The sequence below is a fragment of the Bison bison genome, unplaced genomic scaffold (assembly GCF_000754665.1).
Source record: "Bison bison bison isolate TAMUID 2011002044 unplaced genomic scaffold, Bison_UMD1.0 scf7180017864146, whole genome shotgun sequence".
Taxonomy (NCBI): Eukaryota; Metazoa; Chordata; class Mammalia; order Artiodactyla; family Bovidae; genus Bison; species Bison bison.
In genome coordinates this window covers 11,810,071-11,836,005 of record NW_011494718.1, presented here as the reverse complement: position 1 = coordinate 11,836,005, position 25,935 = coordinate 11,810,071, and the positions used below count along the sequence as shown (strand labels likewise).

The following is a 25,935-nucleotide window of genomic DNA, read 5'->3' as shown; positions in this document are numbered from 1 at the left end:
TTACTATTGAACCCATCTTCATTTTTTTATTTCAGATATTGTATCTTCCAGGTCTAGAATTCTTACTGAATTCCTTTTTATAGTTTCCATTTCTCTACCGAAAATTTCAGTCTTTTTAGTAATTTCTAAAAGCAGAGACATTACTTTGCCAACAAAGGTCCGTCTAGTCAAGGCTGTGGTTTTTCCTGTGGTCATGTATGGATGTGAAAGTTCGACTGTGGAGAAAGCTGAGCACGGAAGAATTGATGCTTTTGAACTGTGGTGTTGGAGAAGACTCTTGAGAGTCCCTTAGACTGCAAGGAGATCCAACCAGTCCATTTTAAAGGAGATCAGTCCTGGGTGTTCTTTGGAAGGACTGATGCTAAAGCTGAAACTCCAATACTTTGGCCACCTCATGCGAAGAGTTGATTCATTGGAAAAGACTGATGCTGGGAGGGATTGGGGGCAGGAGGAGAAGGGGATAACAGAGGATGAGATGGCTGGATTGCATCACCGACTCGATGGACATGAGTTTGGGTGAACTCCGGGAGTTGGTGATGGACAGGGAGGCCTGGCGTGCTGCAATTCATGAGGTTGCAAAGAGTCGGACACGACTGAGCGACTGAACTGAACTGAATGTATTTCTGTTTATCTCATGTAACATGGATACAGTGACCCTGTGATAGTTTAAACATCTTGATTATATGAGTATTGGCATCTGTAGACTTTTCCCCTTGAGAAATGGTCACATTTTTCTTTTTTTCTTTGTCTGTTTTGTTTTTGTATGTCAGGTAATTTTGGATTGTATTCTGGATGATGTGACTATTATATTATGTGTCCTTTGGAAAATGTTTGATATTTTGTATTAACACACAGTCTGGTTTGGTTTTGATTTTAAGTTGGGTTTTGCCTTCTGTGGATAGTGGTTTAAATCTCAGTTCAGTTCTTTCAGCCTTTGGTGTGATGGTTTGAGTCTGTTTTGCACATGAGTAATACAGGAGTTTGAGACTTGTGCAGACGATTTATATCCTGCTTCAGGTCTCTAAACTTTCGCTGCTTTCATTTAGATCAGTTTCATACTGAACTGAAAGTTCATCATTGGATTTAGCCATAAAGAAATCATTTAAAGAGCAAATTTTATGGGATATTATAGGTAGAAATTTGATAGGAATGAGAGAAGGTGGAAGATGAGGAATTGGAGAGAGTAAGCACAGGCAGTCCTGATACTTCATTGTAAGTGGAAAACAAGATAAAGCGTGGCAACTGGTGGGCATTGTGAAGTCAAGGAAAGGTTTTCTAAGTTACTTTTGTGGCTCAGACGGTAAAGAAACTGTCTGCAATGCAGGAGACCCGGGTTCAATCCCTGGGTAGGGAAGATCCCTTGAAGAAGGGAATGGCAACCCACTCCAGTATTCTTGCCTAGAGAATTTCATGGACAGAGGAGCCTGATGAGCTACAGTCTATGGAATTGCAGAGAATCGGACATGACTGAGTAACTAACACTTTCGTTTCTTTAAAAAAAATTCTGTGTTCTGTTTTATATAGTATTCCATAGAATTGTTTATCCAACATAATTTTGAATAACTGACTCATATTCCATTCTGTTCGTGCACTGGAATTTGCTTCACAATTTCCTCCTGGTTATATTTAATTATAAATGACACTACAGTGAATAGCCTTGTCGTCACATTTTCTGAAGCATTTCTAATTTTTTTAAGGACAAATTCCCCAAGGTGGGTCAGAGAGTGTCTGAGTATTTTAAAAGGTATTTGCTACTGCTGTGGATTGTTCCTATGAATTAGAGGAGTAGTTTTCCAGAAGAAACAGTTAATTCCAATCCTCCTTAAATTAAGTGGCTTCAATTTAATTGGTATTCTTAATAACACTTACCAGTTGCTTGAAAATTGAAGGAAGAAGATAAATTAGTTGTTGTAGCTAAAGAAGGGCGGGATGTAGATGAAGAGATGACAATTAGATTCATCCCAAATTGATGCTTTTTCATTATAATAGAAAATCTGCAGGGCCAGAGAGTTTAGAATGTGGGCTGAGGATTGGCTAAAGTTATTTACCTTGGCCCCTTAGCTAGATAAGGAAGGGAAGTGAAGGCAACAGAGGTGGTATTTAGGAAAAAGTGAAAGGGATCTGTATCCCTCTTCATATTAGGTTTTATACACATTGTAAAAGTTCTTTTTGGTCTCATATAGATATATTTTACTGTGGAAAATAAAAATGCATACTAATCTATGCTAGGAGAACAAAGAAATTAAATATTATTTCATATAGAATACAAACCAGCCAGCTATATATTTTTTTTACCCATTGCATTTCTAACTCTTGAAGATGGATAAAGCTTGACAAAAGATAGTTACAACTGAGATATAATGGAAAACATTAATGATTTTGTGGACAAATACAAACCTGTTTCCCTATATAATATCTACTTGTCAAAGATAGCTTAGTTTAAATTGAGTTGTTAATCAAACTATTCTCTTTACTATATAATTCAGCTCTTTTCTTTAACTTTGCTTTTAGATTATTTCACTTTTTGGTATACACTGAAGCTTGCAGTATGTTACCAATTCACTACCAATTTAAAATATTTTAAATTTAAAGTGGGAAAATTATTTACTTATTCAGGGAATGAGAAGAGTCTAAATTACTTAACCCCTTCATTCTTTTTATCCTTTCGTTTTCCACTCTTGAGTTATTCATCTGTATTTTACTAAAAAGGGGTGAAGACAAGGAGCAGCAGATAAGCCAAGATTTGTTGAGAAAGAGGATGAAATGAGATTTGAGCACTTTTTAATTTTATTTATATTCTGTCCCCAAACTATGTTCATAGTTAGCAAGTCAACAGTGTGTATGGATTATGAAATGGGATTGTTAAATTTTATTTTTGAGATCAGGTATCTTCCTTTCAGGGAACTTTTCATTTTAAAAACCTGCTTTCCTCTTGACTTCTTACCTTATAAATTTAGAAAACACATTGCTCAGAAGAATTTTACTTGAAACTTTATCTGAATCACTCACAAAATGCAGCTTCATCAGAAAGCTGTCAGTACGTGTGGAAAGTAATTAATAGTGAGATTGTATTAACCAGATAATGCTGAGAATCAGTTCAGAAGGAACTAGCTGTATTGACTGCTTTTAACTTTATGTAGTGTTAAAAAAAAATGTAACCACTGTTCTTACCTGCCTGGACCTGAAAGTGAAGAGGGCATTTATTCTTTAATTAAATTTTTTGATTTTTAATTTTTAGGTGATTCGATCAGGGCAAAAATTGAAGAAAAAGTCTACTGACACAGCTGAGAAACGTGGAGGCTGGTTTAGTGGGTTTTGGAGTAAGAAGGAATCTAAGAAAAAAGATGAAGAATCTTTGATTCCTGAAAGTAAGTTCCAAGTCTTATGACTTACTGCACACTGGTAAGGAAAAAATATATAAATTCTGCTTTAGCTAGTTAGTTGAATTTTATTCTGTAATAATTTTGAAGTAAAAGTAGCTCAGTATAGTAAACATATAAGCAGATATATCAGGATGAAACATTTCCATGTTTATTTAAAAGGAAGCTTTGAATTTTTGAGAAAAGTCATTTGTGTAAAAATTTGAAAATTGAAATTCAAAAATCTCACATGTGGCATTCTTTATTGTTACTTTTTACATGGATATTTAATTAGATATTTCACTTAATTTTTAAAATACTTAGGAAATTGTAAAATTTCTATGTGACACATGAATTGCCTTAATGTTATGTCTGCATTTTCTTGACCTAAATAAGCAAAATACATGATCTTTAACAAGTCAACATAGTATACTAGAGGAAATTACTTTGCTGCTTTTGCTTCAGCGTTTGTGTCTATAAATTTAGGCCACCTGTTAATTTGTTTTGATTTTATTCACAGTCTCTGTAAAACTGAAGCAGTTGATTTCTTAAAATATTGTCTTTTTATAGCTATTGATGACCTTATGACACCAGAGGAAAAAGATAAGCTCTTCACGGCTATTGGTTATAGTGAGAGCACCCACAACCTAACTTTACCCAAGCAGGTAATTATTTAGGTGGTAATTATTCAGGTGGTTTCATTTTTCTGTACTATCTTGAATTGGATTAAACAAGTATTGATTTTTAGAGTAGCTAATAAAAACATGTTGCAATTTGTTTCTGCTTTGTTGTTGTTCAGTCGCTAAGTCATGTCCGACTCTTTGCCACCTCATGGTCTGCAGCACACCAGGCTCCTCTGCCCTCCTCGACTTCCCAGAATTTGCTCAAATTCATGTCCATTGAGTTGGTGATACTAATCCAGGACCACAGTGTGAAAGTTTTGCTTTACTGTTTGTTAAATGTTTCAGCCAGACCTTACCATTTAAAACTGTCTCCAACTTTCGGTATACTTGCTTTAATGAGTGTGAGAATAACCTGATAAAAAGTACTTATTGCAGAGGTAATTAACTCTTAAAATTTTATCTTTCTTGTGTATGTGAAATAGAACTCCTGTATGAAAGAGTGAGCAAAATCAAAATGTGTTGCTCATTGGATTTGTCATAAAGCACAACTGTGTAATTACCATCAAGGTTAATTTATGGACCTTGGCAATAGATAGGGCATTATTTTGAGATCCATCTCTGTTCTTTGACTAGTTGTATTTTGCTCATTTTCATTGCTGTGTAGGTATTTTCATTTGGAAATACCACTTTATTCATACTTTTGTTGATTGGTATTTGGGTTGTTCCTGTTTTTTGGTTGTTATGCTATTAACAGCTTGTAAATGTCTTTTACTGGCTATATGAGGTTTTCTGCTCATTAAATCCTTTGTAATGGAATTGCTGTATCGTAGGATATGAGTATATTTAACTTTAATAGATTCTGCTAAATACTTTTCCAATGTGGAAAACATTTCTATCAATAGTATATGAGGATTCTCATTATTCCATGTCTTTACCAACTCTTATCAGTCCTTTAAATTTATCCATTCTAAATGGTGAGTATGTAATATTTCATTGTGGTTTTAATTTGTATTTCTTGGATAACTGAAGAGGTTTTTCACTTTTTTGTATATCTTCTTTTGTGAAGTGACTTTTGAGTCTCTTGTTTCTTATTGGGTTGTCTTTTTCTTGATGATTTGTAGAAGCCTTTTATGTATTTGTTACATTAAATTACATGACATCCCTAGAAATTATTCATCTGATAACTGGAAGTTTGTAGCTTTGACTGCCTCCATGTATTTCCCCCAAACCCTGCTCCCTGTTCCTAGTAACCAAAAGCCTATTCTCTGTTTTTGTGAGTCTTTTCTTTTTAGGTTCCACATGTAAATGACTTACTTCACTTAGCATAATGTCCTCAAGCTACATGCATGTTGTTGCAGGATTTCCTTCCTTTTTATGGCTAAATAATATACCATCATGTATATCCATACCACATTTTCTTTATTTTTTCATCTGTCCTTGGAAAATTAGGCTGTTGCAGTGTCTTGGCTGTTGTGAATAATGCTGCGGTGAATGTGGGGGTGCACATATCTCTTTGGGATATTGATTTTATTTCCTTCAGGTAAATATCCAGATGTGGAATTGCTGGATCATGTAGTATGTCTCTATTTAATTTTTGAGAAACCTCCTCATTGGTTTTTATACTGATGATACTAATTTGTGGGCTTCCCAGGTGGCTCAGTGGTAAGGAATCCTCCTACCAGTGCAGGAGACTCAGATTTAATCCTTGGGTTGGGAAGATCCCTTGGAGAGGGAAATGGCAACCCACTCTAGTGCTCTTGCCTGGGAAATCCCATGGACAGAGGAGCCTGGTGGGCTACCTTTTGTGAGGTCACAAAAGAGTTGGACAGGACTTAGTGACTAAACAACAACAGTACCAGTTTACATTCCCACCCACAGTGTACAAGGGTGGGAATGTAAATTGGCATAGAATGATAGCCATTCTAAGAGGTATGAAGGGATACCTCATTGTGTTTTTTTTTCCTAAAGTACATTGACTGTATTTTCCTCCATATAAAGCTATTGCTTAATCTTTTTAAATTGAAGTATAGTTGATTTACACTATTATGTTAGTTTCAGGTATGCATCATAGTGATTTAATATTTTTATAGATTAGCCTCCATTTAAAGTTCTTAGGAAATAATGACTATATTTCCCTGTGACATATAATGTATCTCTGTTGCTTATTATTTTATATATAATAATTTGTACCTTTAACTGGATTATTTGTTCTTTTGCTGTTGAGTTATATGAGTTCCTTTTGTATTTTTCTTATTAACCCCTTATCAGGTATGTGGTATACAAATATTTTCTCCCATTCTGTTGATTGCATTTTCATTTTGTGATTTTTTTTTTTCTGTGCAGAAGCTTTTTAGTTTGATGTTGTCCTGCTTGTTTATTTTTGCTTCTCTTCCTTCTGCTCAGTGTCATATCCATTGAATCATTGTCAAGATTGCCACCAAGGAGCTTTTTCTCTATGTTTTCTTCTAAGAGTTATAGTTTCAGGTCTTATATTTAAGTCATTAATCCGTTTCTAGTTATTTTTTTGTGAGTGGTGTAAGACAGGTGACCAATTTCATTCTTTTGCACATGAATATCCAGGTTTTTTAAGCACCATTTAATAAAGAATATCTTTGGCCTGTTGAATATTCTTGATTATTTTGTCAAATATTAATAGACCATATGTGTATGAATTTATGTCTGTGCTCTTGATTAAGTACTGTTGGTCTGTGTGCCTATTCTAATGCTAGCACCATACTGTTTTGATTTCTGTAGCTTTGTAATATAGTTTGAAATTAGGACATGTTGTGCCTCTAGCTTTGGTTTTCTTTCCCCTCAAGATTGCTTTTGCTATTCATGGTCTCTTGTAGTTCCATGCAAAATGCCATTGAAGTCTCGTAGGGATTTCATTGAATCTATAGATTACTTTGGGTAGTATACATTTTAAGAATCCATAAATAAGACATAGCTTTTCTGTTTATGTTTTCTTTAGTTTCGTTCATGACTATCTTTTAGTTTTCAGTGTAGAGATCTTTCAGCTCTTTGGTTAAGTTTATTCCTAAGTATTTTATTGTTTTTTTTTTTTTTGCTGTTGTAAATGGGATCACTTAAATTTTTTTTCTCAAATAACTCAAGAAACACAACTGACTTTCATTTGTTAATTTTGTATCCTGCAACTTTACTGAATTTTTTCATTAGTTCTTTTTTTGATGGAATCAAGGGTTTTCTCTATGTAAGAGGATACCATGTGCAAAGACAGGAATTTTTCCTTCTTTCTTTCTAATTTGGATACATTTTGTTTCTTTTTCTTGCCTGATTGCTCTTGCTATCATATCAGATACTATGTTTAATAGTAGTAGTGAGAGTGGGCACCCTTGTTTTGTTCATAATCTTAGAGCAAGAACTTTTTTACCTTTCAACATTGAGTATGATATTAGCTGTGGGCTTGTCATGCTGAGGTTGATTCTTTCTGTACCATATTCCTTGAGAGTTGTTATTTTGAATGGGTGTAGACTTGTGTCAAATGGTGGTTTTTGTTTTTTTTTTTAACCTATTGAAATAGTCATGTGATTTTTATCCTTTTATTCATGTGATGTGTTGCATAAGTTATTTTCATTTGTTGAACCAACCTCACATCCTTGAGAGGAATCCTAATTGATTATGGTGTATGGTCTTTTTATCCACTCCTGCACTCTTGCCTGGAAAATTTCATGGACAGAGGAGCCTGGTAGGCTACAGTCCATGGGGTCACAAAGTCAGACATGACTGAGCGACTTCACTTCCTTTCTTTCTTTGATTATTCATTCAATCTCCTTCATCATTAGTTTATTCAGATTTTCTGTTTCTTCATGATTCATTCTTGGTAGATTATATGTTTCTCAGTATTTATCAATTTCTTCTAGATTTTCCAATTTGTTGGTGGATAGCTGTTCATAGTAATCACTTATGATCTTTGGTATTTTTATGGTATCAGTTGTTATGTCTCTTCTTTAATTTATCATTTTATTTATGTGTTGTCTTTTTTTTTTTGTTAGTCTATCTAAAGTTTGTCAGTTCTGCTTTTCTTTCCAAAGAACAAATTCTTAGTTTTGTTAATCTCCATCGTGTTTTTATTTTTCTATTGTATCCTCTATTTCATTTATTTCTGCTGTAATCTTTATGATTTCCTTTATTCTTCTAACTTTGGGCCTAGTTTGTTCTTTCATAATTCTTTAAGGTGTGAAGCTAGGTTGTTTACTTGAGATCTTTCTTTTTTCTTGATGTAGGCATTCATCACTATAAATTTTCCTCTTAAAACTGCTTTTGCTGCACCCAGTAAGTTTGGTATGTTGTATTCCCATTTTTGTTGTCTCATAATAGTTTTTGTTTTCCATTTTGATTTCTTTCTTGATCCAGGAGTATATCCAGGAGTGTGTTGTTTAATTTCCATATATTTGTGAGTTTTGTACTGTTCTTATTATTGATTTTTAGTTTCATTTCATTGTGGTTGAAAGATACTTGATATAATGTGTACTTTCTTGAATATTTTGAATTTTTTTTTTTATGGTTGAGTGTATGATCTATCCTAGAAAATATTCTGTGTATTCCAGAAGAATATTCTGTTGCTATTCGGTGGAACATTCTATGTATGTCTGAGAAATCCACTTGGCTTGTAGTGTTATTCATATCCATTGTTTCCTCATTGTTTCTGTCTGGATGATCTCTCCCTTGTTGAGAATGGAGTATTGAAGTCCCCAGTTAATATTATATTGCTGTCTATTTCTTTTGGTTCTGTTAGTATATGATTTATATATTTAGGTGCTCCAGTGGGTACATGATATATTTATAATTGTTACCTCTTCTTGATAGTTTGACCCCTTTATCTTTATATAATGACCTTCTTTGTCTTTTCTGACCATTTTTAAAGTTTTTTTTATGGTGTAGGTATAGCTATCCTGTTTTTTCGTTAATGTTTGCTTGATATATCTTTCTCCATCTCTTCACTCTTAGTCTGTGTGTGGCCTTAAAGCTAAAGTGAGTCTCTTGTAGGCAGCATACCATTGTATCTTTTTTTTTAATTCATTTTGCCAGTTTCTGTCTTTTGATTGGAAAATTTAATTCATTTACTTTTAAAGTAACTACTGATAGATAAAGATTTATTATTTACATTTTGTCAGTTGCTTTCTGACTCTTTTATAGATTCTGTGTTCCTCCTTTTCTTCTTGTGTTGTTTGATGAGAATCATCTTTCTGGTTATCTGTCCTACCTTTAGTCTTGACCTATCAATTTTGGGAGCAGGATTTATTTTTCTCCATGTCTTATTAACTCTCCAAAGTCATTAAGCAGATGTTCTTTGAATGTTGTTCAGTTTTTGAGCTAGATGATTGATCTGAATTAATTTACTTTATTGAAAGCTACTGAATTGAATATTTAGGCCACAAAATATTTTATCATTTCATTTTTTATTACCTTAAAAACTAAGAGAAGTTAATTTTGAATCTTTTGCAATTTTGTATTATTGGGTTTTCTAATGTCCTTTTTTTTTTTTTTATGGTGAACATAGTGATGCAAAGACCAACCATGTTGTTTTTTAGATCATTTTATAATTTAACAATTTTAAATATGAAGAAATTATTAAAGTAATTTCTTAAAATTTAACCATTTTCATTCATTTTTTTTCATTTAGTATGTTGCTTATATAGTGGCACTGAAGTTAGTAAGCACCTCAATTACAATAAGAGAAAATAGAAATATTCCAGAAATACTGAAAATTCAGATAATTGGTCTTGGAACCCAAGTATCTCAGCGACCAGGAGCACAAGCACTTAAGTAAGTTTTAAAAACATATTATTTCAATTTTTATTTCTAGGTGTGACTTCAAGCCAAAAAAATATAGTATAGTTAGCATAAAAAATTGATTAATAGTAATTCCTCTGTTTTTTTTTGTTTAGCATGTGAGTATGGTCATTTTATTTGAGTTTGTTTTGTTATGAAACTATGTGAGAAGCTCATTATTTGTTCTCTTGCTTCTTTCCTTCACAAATATTTCTTGTATACTGTTCAGTTCATGGATTTGTTACTATGAAGGCTGTGCATAAGAATAGTAACTTTTTGTTTTCAAGGTGTTTATGGTATAGATGATAAGAGAAGGAATACAGAAAGTTAACGTAAAATCTATATAATAATTGGATTGGCCAAAAAGTTTGTTTGGGTTTTTCCTTAAGATATTTTGTGCTTCCCAGGTGGTGCTGGGAAAAGTGGTAAAGAGCCTGCCTGCCAGTGCAGCAGACATAAGAGATATGGGTTTGATCCCTGGGTGGGGAAGATCCCCTGGAAGAGGGCAAGGCAACCCACTCCAGTATTCTTGCCTGGAGAATCCCATGGACAGAGGAGCCTGTCAGGCTGCTGTCCACAGGGTTGCATAGAGTTGGACATGACTGAAGTGACTTAGCATGCACGCATTATGGAAAACTCCAAATGAACTTTTTGGCCAGCTCGATATTTCAGAGCTCAGAAGTAATAAGGAGCTGCAGTGTTAAATACCTTAGGATTAATGCTGTACAAACTCAGCTGTGGAAGGGAATAACTGGTCTCAAAGAACGGGGACTTAGCTTAACTGATTGGAAGGGCCAGCAGAAGCAGGGATGAGGGAGAACAGTTTTAGGGTCATGTGAAACCGGGAGAAACCGGGAGATGAATCCCATGAATTAAGTGTAGCATGTATTCGTGTGACAGTTCTGCAGTGTTTTGAAGCTAGCCAAAGCGGGTTTTCATGAGGATTAGGAGAACAAAAAAATAAACCAAATCAGGGGAAAAAAAAATCCCAGACTCCGTGGGTAGTTAAATGCCAGGCTAAGGAGTTTGGACTTCAACTCTGGATGATAGACATGGTCCTGATTCTCAAAGGAGTTTTTTTTAAAGGGAAATTTGTACTTCAAACTGTTATATTGCAAAGGATCTTATTTGTAATACTTCTTTTTTCCTCATTGGATTGTAGAGTGGAAGCAAAATTAGAACACTGGTATATAACAGGTCTGAGACAACAAGATATTATACCATCACTTGTGGCTTCAATTGGCGATACTGCATCAACCTTGCTTAAAATTGAATTTGAAACCAATCCAGAGGGTAGTACTGCTGACCAGACTCTGGTTGTTCAGTCTCAGCCTGTGGAGGTCATCTACGATGCTGTGAGTACAAGGAGAAAGTGAATCTTAATCAAACACATCTTAAGCTTCTGACATACGGTTTCTTGTTTTTCCATTTTCATATTTAACCTTTATTTACCTAGCAGCTCCGTTTAGTGATACTTTTTTCTTGTTTAAAGGGCAATACGTATTTAGTTTTTTATATTTATTTATTTGGCTGCGTTGGGTCTTAGTTGCGGCATGTGGAATCTTGGTTGTGACATGTGAGCCTGTCTGCTCCGTGGCATGTAGGACCTTAGTTCCCTGACCAGGGATCAAACCAGAGTCCCTGCTATGGAAGGTGGAGTCTTAACCTCTGGACCACCAGGGAAGTCCCAACAGTTAATTTTGATTTTTAATATACTACAGATTTTTTTTTCCCTACTGTAAGGTATACTACCTATGCTTGTGTTACATTTTTAAAAAATGGTAATATATTCTTAAAGAAGTCTATGCTTTTATACCAACTAACTACTCACAAATAATTATATACTAACTTTCTACTCCAGTTTCTTTTGGCTTATTCTCCCTTTCTCCTCAGTGTTTGTAGCCAATTTAAGGAACTTTAGGAGCAAATAAAAGAATTTTAGATACTGATCACATGAGAAAAAAGCGTTGTCGTTTCTGTGTTATTGAAACAGCTGGCTCCAGTTCTGTATCTGTAGCTCCATCTTTATCCAGACTCTCTTAATTCATCCTGAGCTAGCCAAGACGTGGAAGGCTGTGGTTCATTATTCCATCACTGGTTGGTTGGCCCACTTTGTGTTTTAAGGTCTCTGACTTATTTTTACTGTACAGTTATGGAAATAATTTCACAGTGTGGGTCAGAGGCAGAACTTACTGTTTTCTCTGATTTTTAAAAAAATTTAAATTGTGGTAAAATACATATAACTTACCATCTTAGTCATTTTTTAAGTGTATAGTTCAGAAGTGTTAAGTACATTTGCACTGTTGGACATCCAGTCCCCAGTACTCATTCTTTCTTGCAAAATGTCTGATTTTTAAGTTGCAGTTTTAGATGTAGGTAAGGGCAGAACAGTTTTCTTATTTCCTTTCTAAACTTTAGAGCACAGGGGAATCCAATTGCGGTATACATTCTGCTGGCTAAGACTAGAAGTAATACCCCATTGCTACATGGACATGATACCACCTAACATACTCAAGGTCACCTTAATGATATGCACACCTTTGTTGCCTTCTCAATAAGCTTAACTGGCCTATTACCTTTTTTCAGGTTCTCTTTCCCTCCAGAAGGAGATGTAGGAGAGTAGCTTATCTTTGGAAGTGCCGTCTCAGTTCAGAGCCAGATTTGATTAGAATTAAACTGTAACTTTAAAATTTATAGTATGGAAAATACTGTGTATAACTTGCTTATATTTTCAATGATTTTACAGAAAACCATCAATGCAGTGGTTGAATTCTTTCAGTCAAATAGGGGATTGGATCTTGAGCAAATAACATCAGCTACATTAATGAAGCTGGAGGAAATTAAAGAGAGAACTGCTACAGGTAAAGAATTTGATGCAGAAGCAACATCTCAACTCTCAAAATTTTTTTTCTCTTCTAATGTAAACACTACATTTGAAATAGTGTAGGTAGCTTTTTCTTGAATATACCTGCCAGACTGGGTGAGAAAGAGAATGATATGGGGCATAGGTGATTCTGTCAGCTGTTCAATTTAGGAACCCGTGCTGCAGAGTAAACTTGAAATGTAAAAGTTCCCTGTCTCAGTTCTTAAGGGACTGTTCACCATGCTGTGTATGAATCGAGTTTTAAAGATAACATACTTTTGTGCATCATGGCCTCTAAGTTCAAGTTACCCACTATATCTGGTTACTTAACTAAAGTGAAAAGTGAAAGTCGCTTAGTCGTATCTCACTCTTTGTGACCCTGTGAACTGTACAGTCCATGGAATTCTCCAGTCCAGAATACTGCACTGGGTAGCCTTTTCCTTCTCCAAGAGATCCTCCCAACCTAGGGATTGAACCCAGGTCTCTTGCATTGCAGGCAGATTCTTTACCAGCTGAGCCACAAGGGAAGCCCAAGAATACTGGAGTGGGTAGCCTATCCCTTCTCCAGGAGTGGGTAGCCTATCCCTTCTCCAGCGGATCTTCCCGATCCAGCAATTGAACCCGGGTCTCCTGCATTGCAGTTGGATTCTTTACCAAGTGAGCTATCAGGGAAGCCCACTTAACTAAAGAAATAATGAATTTTTCACTCTCTGACTGAAATACTAGGTGTGTCAGGTTTATTGTATTATGCAGTGTGATTGTTTCCCATTGATCACATGTAATTTAAACTTACATGCCAAGTGGAGGACCTAATCTGTGAAAAGAACGTCACCAACATACTATTCAAGTGATATTCTTTTTCTCATTAATGATACGATTATATTAATGTATTTAAATTTGGCTGTTTTTCATCATTTCCTTTTCTTCTTGTAGGACTTACACATATTATTGAAACCCGAAAAGTTCTTGATTTAAGGATAAATCTGAAGCCTTCTTATCTAATAGTTCCACAGACCGGTTTCCACCATGAAAAGTCAGATCTTCTCATCTTAGATTTTGGTACCTTTCGGGTAGGTGTGTATACATTTCTGCCTGCCTGTGTTTGCTCAGCTTAGTAGCTAGCTGTCTGACAGTTCGCTGTTTTTCTCTCAAAGTTCACTTAAACTAAACCCAGACTTATTTCTTGTTAAGCATTTTGTCACGTTTAACATAGATTGTGTAGTTTCTATGTATTTTGTGGCTATTCAAAAAAAAATACCTTACATTTTCTGAAATGGTGGATGATTTGATATTGAAGGCTGGATTAGTGCTGTCTTTTCCTAATTAGAAAGATGCACTTCTAGTTTTCAAGCGTTCCTAGGTTTCTAAAATCCAATTACATAGTTTTCTTTGTTCATTTATATATCTTGAGAATAGAAAATTATGCAAACATGATTATATATTTGTTAAATCACTGACAACAACTATTAGAATAAGAGAACTCCAAGGACGTGGATGTTGAACCTCCCAGCATTCCAATCTTCTGAGAAAAAGTGAAGATTTCAAAAACTGTTGTCCTGAATTGATCCTTGATTTCCTTTCAGCAGAGGGAAAAGGAAGTTGAGATTGGAACTGAATTCTAATGGCCTAATTATGCATTTATGTAGTGGGGAGAGGAAGAAATAAAACCTTTTTTATGGTGGAGAGTTTAAGATGAATTGTAGGGGAACTTGATCCACAAGTAGTGACGACTCCTGAGAGCCAGGATTTGTTGCATGTTTAGACAGATTGAGAGAGAGTTCTTGTAACTCATCTTCTAATTAATGTCAGCATGCTGAGTCCCTGTTATCCAAACATAATAGAGACGTATGCTCATATGGTATATTCCAAATAAAATATTTGCTAATAACTATCAGAAACTGGAGCAAAATGTGAATTCATTAAGAGCAACATTTTAATTTTATTTAGGCTTTAAGAAAACAACTTATGTTGATATATAGATTTTTCTGTTAAAAAATTAAGCTTTCTCTCCATTTTAGCTTAACAGTAAAGATCAAGGTTTGCAGAAGACCAGTAATTCATCTCTGGAAGAAATAATGGATAAGGCATATGACAAGTTTGATGTTGAAATAAAAAGTGTGCAGCTACTCTTTGCAAGAGCAGGTAAACTGTTGCTCAGTTTTCAGGACCTTGAAATTATGTTGAATAGCTTTGGTAAATGGATATGTATGTTCGCATGTATATCATCCCTGATGACGTTTTGAACATGTATGCTGCTGGTCACTTAAGAGAACCAAATAGGAGCCCCTCAGTGAAAATCTTTGTCACAATTCCAAATAGAGATGGTGGCTGTTCATCTTCAGGTACTTAGTACTGTTGGTATCTAAGTCCAGTCACTGCCTATTTTTTTTTTAAATGTGACGTAAAACTCCCGTAAAACACAAAATAGAAGTTGCACCTCTATCCCAGTGTGTTTGGGATGTCTCAGTGTTGTTTCTCCTTGCTGCCTTCATTTTTAAAATATTTTACTATCAGCCTAGTTTTTATTTTGAGTAGTATTACGTTTGATACTTGAGAAGTATGGATATAATCTTTAAAGGTAGTGAACTTATTTTCCAAAAGCTTTGGTGTTTTCTGCTTAAATGAAGATCACTGGTTCTCTATACTTCTTTAGTATCTAGAAGCAATAAATATTTGCAAAATATCCTTGAGTATATATCACTCTGTGGAAGGTCATTGGAGGAAAGGACGTGGCTTCTATGTGCAGAGTATATACAATAGTGGGAGTGCTGAGATTTATTAAAATATAAATACATAATGCTGTACTTAGTCTTATAGATAGAGCCTGAATATTAATTTCTTGAAGAGAAGTACCTGTACAGACCATTAAAGCTGCCTTTTCTTTTGTATATACTTAATAGTAATTGTTTGAATTATAAGCAATAAAAGAAGTTTATTTATTGCCATCAATTAAGATATGTGTAGGGTTCTGTTAATCATTGGAAGTTTGTCTTTACAACCTTCTTATTTGGAAGAGAAGTGACTATTGTTCTTTTCTTGTCGTAAAATCTTGCTTGATAAAACTCATTTTTCCTTTAGAATAATTGCCAGAAACTTCTTTGTTCTTCCCCCCCCGCCCCTGTTTTCTCCTTTTTCTTTTCCTGCAGCTCCCCAGCCTTGATCTCTAATTCTGGAATCAAAGGCAGTAAATTCCTAGATTGTTTTCTCTGTTAGCTTTAAAATGTAAGATGTTATAAAAAAAATTCTTCAAATAAATATTTAGAATTATTTGTATATCATAGTCTTTGACGTTTGTCAATTAAAAAATACAGGTCATTTAGCTTGTATGTTGAAAGAAGTAAAAGTCAGTATTATTGAATATATTTGTAAATTATTTCTGATCAGTTTTCCATAGAACATGATAATCTAAAAATAATTATTTAATAAATAAAAATAGTGATTTAAGTAAACATTTTTTTTAAGATGAAAACTGGAAGGAGTGTCGATTTCAGCATCCATCTACTATGCATATATTGCAACCCATGGATATTCACGTTGAGTTGGCCAAAGCAATGGTGGAAAAAGACATTAGAATGGCAAGGTAATGTATGAGTTTCCTTTATATTATAAAATCAACAAGGTGAAATAATTCTGCATCAGTTACTGAATTTTAAGAAACCACAGCTAGGTTTCTAAAGGGCACAAAAAATAATGATTATCTTATAGCAGAAATACATTTTTAAGAAAATGTTTATTGGAATTATATATCACCTCTCTTGTTTCAGAAGCATTTGGACTTTCACATCCTGTAAAAGTTGGTTATCCATTTTTTATTTTATTAATTTTTATTGGAGTATGGTTGCTTTACAGTGTTGTGTTAGTTTCTACTGTGCAGCAAAGTGAATCAACAGTATGTATACCATGTGTTTTTGGATGGATCAAATTCAAGGTTCTATATTAAAAAAGAAAATCTTTAAAAATTACAAGCTGTTTTGATTATGAAGCCATAGAAATCTTGAGAATAAGGGAATGGAAAGTAGAAACTGAATTTTGAATTTAAGTCAATAATTATGATATATTTTTGTTGCCTTTTTAAGAACGGTCTTATTGAAGTCTCATCGACATTCAATAAGCTGCATCTGTTTGAAACGTACTTTTTGATAAGTTTTGATGTAAGTGTTTTTCTATGGAATCGTCTCCATGGTCAAGATCATGAACACGCCCATCATCCTCAGAAGTCTTTGTGCTGCTTTGAATTCGCTCCCTCACATCCCTTCCTGCTAGCTTCTCTCCCCTCGGTCTCCAGGAAACATTGATCTGCTTTCTGACACTCCCAGTTTGTTGGAGTTTTCTAGACTTTTATATAAATAAAATCATACAATTTCAGTTCTTTTTTTGACTTCTTTCATTATAATTGATTTGAGATTTATTTGTGTTGGGTGTATCAGTAGTTCATTGGTACTCTGTATCAGTTGGATGTTAAACCAGCCATTCATTACTAGATAAACCTGTTTTAGCAATGTATTATTCTTTTAAAATGTTGGAATTGCTTGCTAAAATTTTGTCATGAAGTTTTAAAACCTTACATCTCTGTTTATGAGGGCTGTTGACCTGTGCCTTAGTTTCTTGTTTTGGCATCAGTGTATCAGGCCTCAGGGAGGGAAGTTGTGTAGAATTGGTGTTTTTTTCCTCCTTAAACATTTGGTAGAATTTGCCAGTGAAACCTCTTGGGCCTGGAGTTTTCTTTCTGGGGGAAGTTTAATACTATGTCAGGTGCTGACAAATGCTATAAAATTAATTAAAGGGAGGTGAGAAGGTAGAGAATGATGGGGTGGGTACTCTTTGATGTTTAGAATGACAAATCTTTAACACCAGCAAATAAGTTATATACAGTGTTTTAGGTTTTAAAACATAGACAATTTGTGTTTACAATATCTTCCTAAAAAATAAGTTTTGCTTAAGATAGTTTAGCTGCTTAAGAAGGATACAAAACTTGGCTTACATAGAACTTCCTATTCCCTGACAGTGTTGAGACATTAATGTAATTATATTAAAACATATCCAAGGTAACTTTGACCCCACAAGGTAATCTCCTCTCCACTCCCTTCCCTCTTCCATAGTATAGAGAAGCTGGACCTTGAAACCTTAGAGTTTAATTAATTATGTTTTTAGATTTAAAGTATCCGGAGGGCTTCCTTTGATGCATGTGAGAATTTCTGACCAGAAGATGAAAGATGTGCTATGTTTGATTAACAGTATACCCTTGCCACAGAAATCATCTGCACAGTCTCCAGAGAAACAGGTAAATAGAGATAATAAAAATTCTAAATATCTTTACATCTTTATATATGGTGAGTTTTTTTCATCTTTTTGTGAGCTGTTTTGTTTTTCAGTATTGTTTACAGCCAGTTTCATTTATGTGATATTTTTGGGGGGTTTATTGTAGTTGATTCTGTACACTGAGTAAATAAATAAAGACTAGCCTTTGGTTGCTACTGTTTTGGAGTGATGGTATAAAGTCTCTTGTAGGGAATAACGGAAACAAAGATACATAGATGAAAAATGTTCTTCACTTTTAGGAAATGTGTTTTAAGTAAAAGTAGACGTAGAAACCAGACATGGTTGTCTGAGGCCTTACAAATTGCTGAGAAAAGAAAAGACGTGAAAGGCAAAGGAGAAAAGGAAAGATATACCCATTTGAATGCAGCGTTCCAAACAATAGCAAGAAAGATAAGAAAGCCTTCCTCAGTGATCAGTGCAAAGAAATAGAGGAAAACAATAGAATGGGAAAGACTAGAGATCACTTCAGGAAAATTAGAGATATCAGGGGAAAATTTCATGCAAAATTGGGTGCAATAAAGCACAGAAATGGTATGGACCTAAGAGAAGCAGATCATAAGAAGAAGTGGCAACAATACATAGAAGAACAATATAAAAAAGATCTTCATGACCCAGATAACCACGATGGTGTGATCACTCACCTAGAGCCAGACATCTTGGAAGGTGAAGTCAAGTGGGCCTTAGGAAGCATCACTAGGAACAAAGCTGGTGGAGGTGATGAAATTCCTGTTCAGCTATTTTAAATTGTAAAAGATGATGTGGTGAAAGTGCTGCACTCAGCATGCCAGTAAATTTGGAAAACTCAGCACTGGCCACAGGACTGGAAAAGGTCAGTTTTCATTTCAATCCCAAAGAAAGGTAATGCCAAAGAATGCTCAGACTACTGCACAGTTGCACTCATCTCACACTCTAGCAAAGTAATGCTCAAAATTCTCCAAGCCACGCTTCAACAGTACGTGAACCATGAACTTCCAGATGTTCAAGCTAGATTTAGAAAAGGCAGAGGAGCCAGAGATCAAATTGCCAGCATCCATTGGGTCATCAAAAAAGCAAGAGAATTCCAGAAAAACATCTACTTCTGCTTTATTGACTATGCCAGCCTTTGACCGTGCGGATCACAACAAACTGGAAAATTCTGAAAGAGATGGGAATACCATACCACCTGACCTGCCTCCTGAGAAATCTGTATGTAGGTCAAGAAGCAACAGTTAGAACTGGACATGGAACAACTGACTGTTTCCAAATTGGGAAAGGAGTACGTCAAGGCTGTATATTGTCACCCTTCTTGTTTAACTTATATGCAGAGCACATCATGAGAAATGCTAGGCTGGATGAAGCAGAAGCTGGAATCAAGATTTCTGGGAGAAGTATCAATAACCTCAGATATGCAGATGACACCACCTTTATGGCAGAAAGTGAAGAAAAACTAAAGAGCCTCTTGATGAAAGTGAAAGAGGAGAGTGAAAAAGTTGGCTTAAAACTCAGCATTCAGAAAACTAATATCGTGGCATCTGGTCCCATCACTTCATGGCAAATAGATGAGGAAACAGTGGAAACAGTGACAGACTTTATCTTTTTGCGCTCCAAAATCACTGCAGATGATTGATTGCAGCCGTAAAATTTAAAAAAGCTTGCTCCTTGGAAGAAAAGTTACGACCAACCTAGACAGCATATTAAAAAGCAGAGACATTAGTTTACCAACAAAGGTCCAGCTAGTCAAAGCTGTGGTTTTTACAGTAGTCATGAATGTATGTGAGAGTTGGACTATAAAGAAAGCTGAGCACTGAAGAATTGATGCTTTTGAACTGTGGTGTTGGAGAAGACTCTTGAGAGTCCCTTGGACAGTAAGGCGATCCAACCAGTCAATCCTAAAGGAAATGAGTCCTGAATATTCAGTGGAAGGACTGATGCTGAAGCTGAAACTCCAATACTTTGACCACCTGATGAGAACTGACTCATTTGAATAGACCCTGATTCTGGGAAAGATTGAAGGCAGGAGGAGAAGGGGATGACAGAGGATAAGATGGTTGGATGGCATCACCGACTCGATGGACATGAGTTTGAATAAGCTCCAGGAGTTGGTGATGGACAGGGAAGCCTGGTGTACTGCAGTCCACGGGGTCACAAAGAGTCGGACACAACTGAAAGACTGAAGTGAACTGGAGACATAGAAATCTTTAAAATATTGCCAAACATAATGATCATTATAAAGTGTTCATATGTGTTAGACTTAAAAGTCCTAGATCACTTTACTTGGAATTGATCTTGATAACATAAAATATATGTTGGGCTTCCATGTATTTTGAAATGAAGTTTGAGATAGCCAACTAATATTGATACTATTTTCCAGAAACCTTGGAGAAGATGTAGGGTTACTATTGTAACAGACAGCAACTGAATGACACAATAATAAGCAAACTTACCTACTAGTTATACATGATTCTGCCCTTTTAAATGCAAGTGATAGTCTTAATAATAAGTAAACTCCAGCCAACCATTAGTTAGTTGATTGTGAAGTGTGCTTTGTTGGAAGATTTGTGTGCTGTATATGTGTCTTTGCAGCTCTCACTCACTATTACTTTTTAAGTATTTATCTCATTTATGTACATTTGCAAATTAGTATGTTTAGAAAACTTTTTGTATTATTTTCTAGGTATCCTCAATTCCTATTATATCAACTAGAACAAAAGGCCTACTTGGTACGCCTTTGTTGCTGGATGGCATTGAATCAGGTAAGGAGAGTAAAATGTTCTTTATTAAACAAAACCTATCAATTAGTATATTGAAATACAATTTTGACAAAAGAATTGTGAAAGTGTTGTAGTATTTGACTGGTTTTATTTCTAGTTGTGCTACTAACCAACAGTGAGACTTTAAATCATTTATTTTTATTTATGGCTGAGTTTCTTTGTTTGTATGAAAGTGTTTTTGTGATTGACAGTGTTTAAGATTCTAAATAAGCTCCTTTTTTTTGGCCCTGATCTCTACTTGAGTCTTTTCTTTATCTCTGGTCTAACTGATCTTTTTTGATTTAGAACTGGAATGTAAACTTGATGAAGGCAAGGATAATGTCTGTCCTGGTCACTCTAGTATCCTTAGTGGCTAGAACAGACTGATATGTGATAGATGATATCCAATAAATATTTTATTGAAAAGTGAATGAATAAGCTGAAGTGAAAAGCAATCAGAAATGTTGAAGAAGGAAATAGAAAGGCAATTTGATTTTATATATGATTATCTCATGCCAGGTTGAGTTACTTTGTGGGACTTAGAAAGAAGCTGTATTATGATTCTGAATATGAAGGCTTTGTCTAATAAATGAAGTTTACTTCTGAGCTATTTCAGTTTGAGTGTTTTATGCAGTTTTCGATGGACATTCTCTCAAGTCAGTTTTCTTCCTTTAGAATCTGATGATGAGTATTTTGATGCTGAGGATGGAGACATACAGCCTAGTAAAAGTACGAAAGCGTCAGATGTGAAAAAAGCTCCTGAGGCCCCAAATGAGGAGCTCATTAATCTTCTACTAAAGTTTGAAGTTAAAGAGGTATGTGTATTTGTTTGTCCATAAATATATTCTTGTTACTGCTGTCCTTATAAACAAGTCTCTTGCTAGACCCAAACATTAAATATATTTAAAATATGGTATTCTATCTTCCCTACTACCACAAATGCATGCATGTGTATATACACACACATAGACACATAGTTCTAAGGAAATAAAATGTTATTTTGTAAAAACTGATATGTGTGATCTACAGTATATCTGATCTAGGAAAAGCTTGAGACTCTCAATTAGGATTTTCTTTTCTGTAGAAAATTTGTGACATATTTACTTCAGTTTTTTCAATTTTTAATCTAAAGAATATAGTTTATTTTCATGCTTATAATTTAGAAAAATGCAAGCAACCTAAAATTGCAGCTGGCTCAGACAGTAAAGCATCTGCCTACAATGCGGGAGACCTGGGTTCAATCCCTGGGTCGGGAAGATCTCCTGGAGAAGGAAATGGCAACCCACTCCGGTATTCTTGCCTGGAAAATCCCATGGATGGAGGAGCCTGGTAGGCTACAGTTAACGGGGTCGCAAAGAGTCAGACATGACTGAGCGACTTCACTCACTCTAAATTTGCAGCATTGTCTTTACAGTCATTAAGTCATGTAATAATAAAAGGAAACATTGACATGGAGCGATGTTCACAGCATATTTTTATTTGGGGGAAAAAAAGAGGTTACAGTTCCAAGGATATAATTCCATTTAGAAATTAAACACGTGCAAACACACCTTTTTAAAATAAATGATAGTGTTCCTCTTTGCATGGTGAGATTATAGTTTTTCATTTTCGTTTTTGCCTCTTTGCTTTTTATGTACTAAGGAATTTTAAATGAAAATCTATTGCTTTGGAATAAAACAGAAAAGGTATAAAAAGGAGGTGTTTCTTAGTGACTGTTGTATACCTATTATTGGGATTTGTTTGAAGAAAGATGTATTCTCCATGTTCAGCCTTTGAATTACCTGTCTCTCATATTTCCGTCTAACATATTAGAAAACCCCTTGACTTTACCTTCATAAGATTCTCAAATGATTTCCCTTCTGTTCCATTGGACTATTGCAGAAGGCTCTTAACTGTCTCCCTGCTTCTATCGTGTACTCTGTTCTCTGCACAGTACCTGGAGTGATCCTTTGATAGGGAAAGTCAGATCATGCTTTGCTCATACCCCGATAGAGGCTTTCCATCTCACTCACAGTAAAGGGCTAAATTCTTCCCATGGCTACAGTGTTTTACGTGATCTGCAATCACACCATGTGACTTCTTTGGCTTCATCTGCAGTTCTCTTCTGCCTTGTTCATTCTGCTCCAGCCACATTTCATTCATTCCTTCAATAAATATTTATCAATGTCAACAAATACCAGGCATCATTTTAAATAATAGAGCTACAGCAGTGAGCAGATTTCTTGCCATGTGGAGCTTATGCGTGCTTTTTTTGTTTCTTATATGCACCAGCACATATTCTTTGTGCTTGCTGTTTCCTTTGCCTGGAAAACTCTTCCTGTATGACTTGATTCTTTACTTCCTTCAGAAATGGTAACTTACTAGAAAGGCCTGACCACCCAACATAGGAGAGTAACCTTTGCTTTCCCCTAACGTCCCTAGCAGAGAAGGCAGTGGCACCCCACTCCAGTACTCTTGCCTGGAAAATCCCATGGATGGAGGAGCCTGGTAGGCTCCAGTCCATGGGGTCGCTAAGAGTCGGACACGACTGAGCGACTTCACTTTCACTTTCATGCATTGGAGAAGGAAATGGCAACAACCCACTCCAGTGTTCTTGCCTGGAGAATCCCAGGGACTGAGGAGCCTGGTGGGCTGCCATCTGTGTGGTCGCACAGAGTCGGACATGACTGAAGTGACTTAGCAGCAGCAATGTCCCTAGAGTGTAAGCTTCATGAAGACAAGGACCTTGTCTGTCCTGGTTATTTTGATGTTCTAATTGGCTGACACTCTCTTATACATGGAAGATGAAGCTCAATAAATATTTTTTAAAGTATTAATGAACTAAAGTGATAAACAATCAAAATCATCTAAGAAAAAATAGTAGTGTCATTTGAAATATTTTTCCCAGTTTGAACTTTTTTTTATGCCATTCCAAATTTTTAAATATTTATATAGTGAAATTTATCTAATTTTTTTCTTTATATTCTAGTTTTAGGGTGTGTTTAGCATTTTAGTCCCAAAGAAGGGCAATGCCAAAGAATGTCCAAACTACCGCACAGTTGTGCTCGTTTCACATGCTAGTAGGGTAATGCTCAAAACCCTTCAAGCTAGGCTTCAATAGTGTGTGAACCAAGAACTTACAGATGTACAAGCTAAATATAGAAAAGGCAGAGGAACCAGAGATCAAATTGCCAACATTTGTTGGATCATAGAAAAAGCAAGGGAATTCCATAAAAATATCTGTTTCTGCTTCATTGACTATGCTAAAGCCTTTGACTGTGTGGATCACAACAAACTGGAAAATTCTTCAGGAGATGGGAATACCAGACCACCTTACCTGGTTCCTGAGAAACCTGTATTCAGGTCAAGAAGCAACATGAACATGGAACAATGGACTGGTTCCAAATCGGGAAAGGAGTACATCAAGGCTATATATTGTCACCCTGCTTATTTAACTTATATGCAGAGTACATCATGAGAAATGCTGGGCTGGATGAAGCACAAGCTGGAATCAAGATTGCTGGGAGAAATATTAATAACCTCAGACATGCAGATGACATCACCCTAATGACAGAAAGTAAAGACGAACTAAAGACCTTCTTGATGAAGGTGAAAGTTAAACACCTGGCTTAAAACTCAGCATTCAGAAAGCTAAGATCATGGCATCTGGTCCCATCACTTCATGGCAAATGGATGGTGGAACAATGGAATCAGCCCATGTTCCTAGGCTCCAAAATCAGTGTGGACAGTAAATTTAGCTATGAAATTAAAAGACGCTTGCTTCTTGGAAGAAAAGCTATGACAAACCTTAATAGTGTATTAAACAAGCAGAAATATCACTTTGCTGACAAAGGTCCATCTAGTCAAAGCTGTGGTTTTTCCAGTGGCCATGTATGGGTGTGAGAGTTGGACCATAAGGAAGGCTAAGCGCCACAGAATTGATGCTTTTGAACTGTGGTGCTGGAGAAGACTCTTGAGAGTCCTTTGGACAGCAAGGAGAACAAACCAGTGAATCCTAAAAGGAATACTCATTTCCTGAATATTCATTGGAATATTCATTTGAAGGACTGATGCTGAAACTGGAGCTCCAGTACTTTGGCCACTTGATGTGAAGAGCTGACTCATTGGAAAAGACCCTGATGCTGTAAAAATTTAGTGCAGAAGGAAAAGGGGGAGACAGGATGAGATGATTGGATGGCATCATTGCCTCAATAGACATGAGTTTGAGCAAACTCTGGGAGGTAGTGTAGGAAGGGGAAGTCTGGTGTGTTGCAGTCCATGGAGTACAAAGAATTGGATACTACTGAGCAGCTGAACAATAACAAAAATATTTACCCATGATTTTATTTATTATTATATGATTTGAATGCTTTCATTTATTTTTTTATTTTAATTTTATTTGTTTTTTTTTCTTTTATTTTTTAACTTTACAATATTGTATTGGTTTTGCCATATATCAAAATGAATCCACTACAATGCTTTCATTTAAATTACTGATTTATTTGACATTTTTGGATCTCAGTTGTGTATTGAATTATCTTACAGGACTGTTTTACTGTTTCTGTTTTTCAGTTGACACTCTGATTTTCTTAGATATATGTTTATATCACAGCTGATAATATTAGCTTTTGCTTTTTCCCTGGCATTTGTATTATTCTAGTTACTATGGCTGGCTTATAGGTTTTCCCAACATGTAGTAGTCCAAAACAATTATTTTATCTTGCTAATAGTTTTGTGGGTTGGGAATTCTGGAAGAGCCCATTTAGTAATTTTTGCATGTGGTCTTTCATGTGCTCTTGGTCAGATTTGACTGGAGTAGCAGTGACCCGAATGAACACTCAGAGGGCTTCCAGAGACGGCTCAGTCATGAGGCTGGCAGTGGGTACTGGACCTTGACTGGGGCTCAGCTGGGATTGTTGACCACAGCGCCAACTCTTGGCCTCCTGAGCATGGCAGCTTCAGGGTAGTTGAACTTTTTATCTGGCAACTAGCTTCCCCCAGAATGAGAAAGCCTAGGTTGACGTTTCATGGCCTTTTTGACTTTGGAAATCCTTACGGAACTCTGTACTCTATTGATTGAAGCAGTTATAACCCTGCCCAAATTCTAAGGGAGGGGACAAAGACCTCCATCTTTTGATGGATATCAAAGAGCTTGCATGTTTTTAAAAACATATATGTTTTATTTTGTTGGCTAAATATACTGACTGTCATTTCTGCAGTAAATCTGAATAGTAGTGTAATAGTAAACATCCTTGTCTTACTTTTTACAT

The 25,935-nt window shown here is 35.5% G+C and overlaps 1 protein-coding gene across 1 annotated transcript in view; it reads left to right on the top strand.

The window, feature by feature from the left end:
* VPS13C (vacuolar protein sorting 13 homolog C (S. cerevisiae)) overlaps nucleotides 1–25,935 on the top strand; it is a 183,907-nt gene that overhangs the window by 55,591 nt on the left and 102,381 nt on the right. The window contains exons 15-25 of the mRNA XM_010840782.1: nucleotides 3,239–3,368; nucleotides 3,930–4,024; nucleotides 9,627–9,769; nucleotides 10,938–11,130; nucleotides 12,522–12,636; nucleotides 13,572–13,708; nucleotides 14,657–14,780; nucleotides 16,101–16,218; nucleotides 17,790–17,919; nucleotides 20,611–20,689; nucleotides 21,362–21,501. Of these exons, the coding sequence (XP_010839084.1) occupies nucleotides 3,239–3,368; nucleotides 3,930–4,024; nucleotides 9,627–9,769; nucleotides 10,938–11,130; nucleotides 12,522–12,636; nucleotides 13,572–13,708; nucleotides 14,657–14,780; nucleotides 16,101–16,218; nucleotides 17,790–17,919; nucleotides 20,611–20,689; nucleotides 21,362–21,501 (1,404 nt within the window). The remainder of the gene's footprint in view (nucleotides 1–3,238; nucleotides 3,369–3,929; nucleotides 4,025–9,626; nucleotides 9,770–10,937; nucleotides 11,131–12,521; nucleotides 12,637–13,571; nucleotides 13,709–14,656; nucleotides 14,781–16,100; nucleotides 16,219–17,789; nucleotides 17,920–20,610; nucleotides 20,690–21,361; nucleotides 21,502–25,935) is intronic.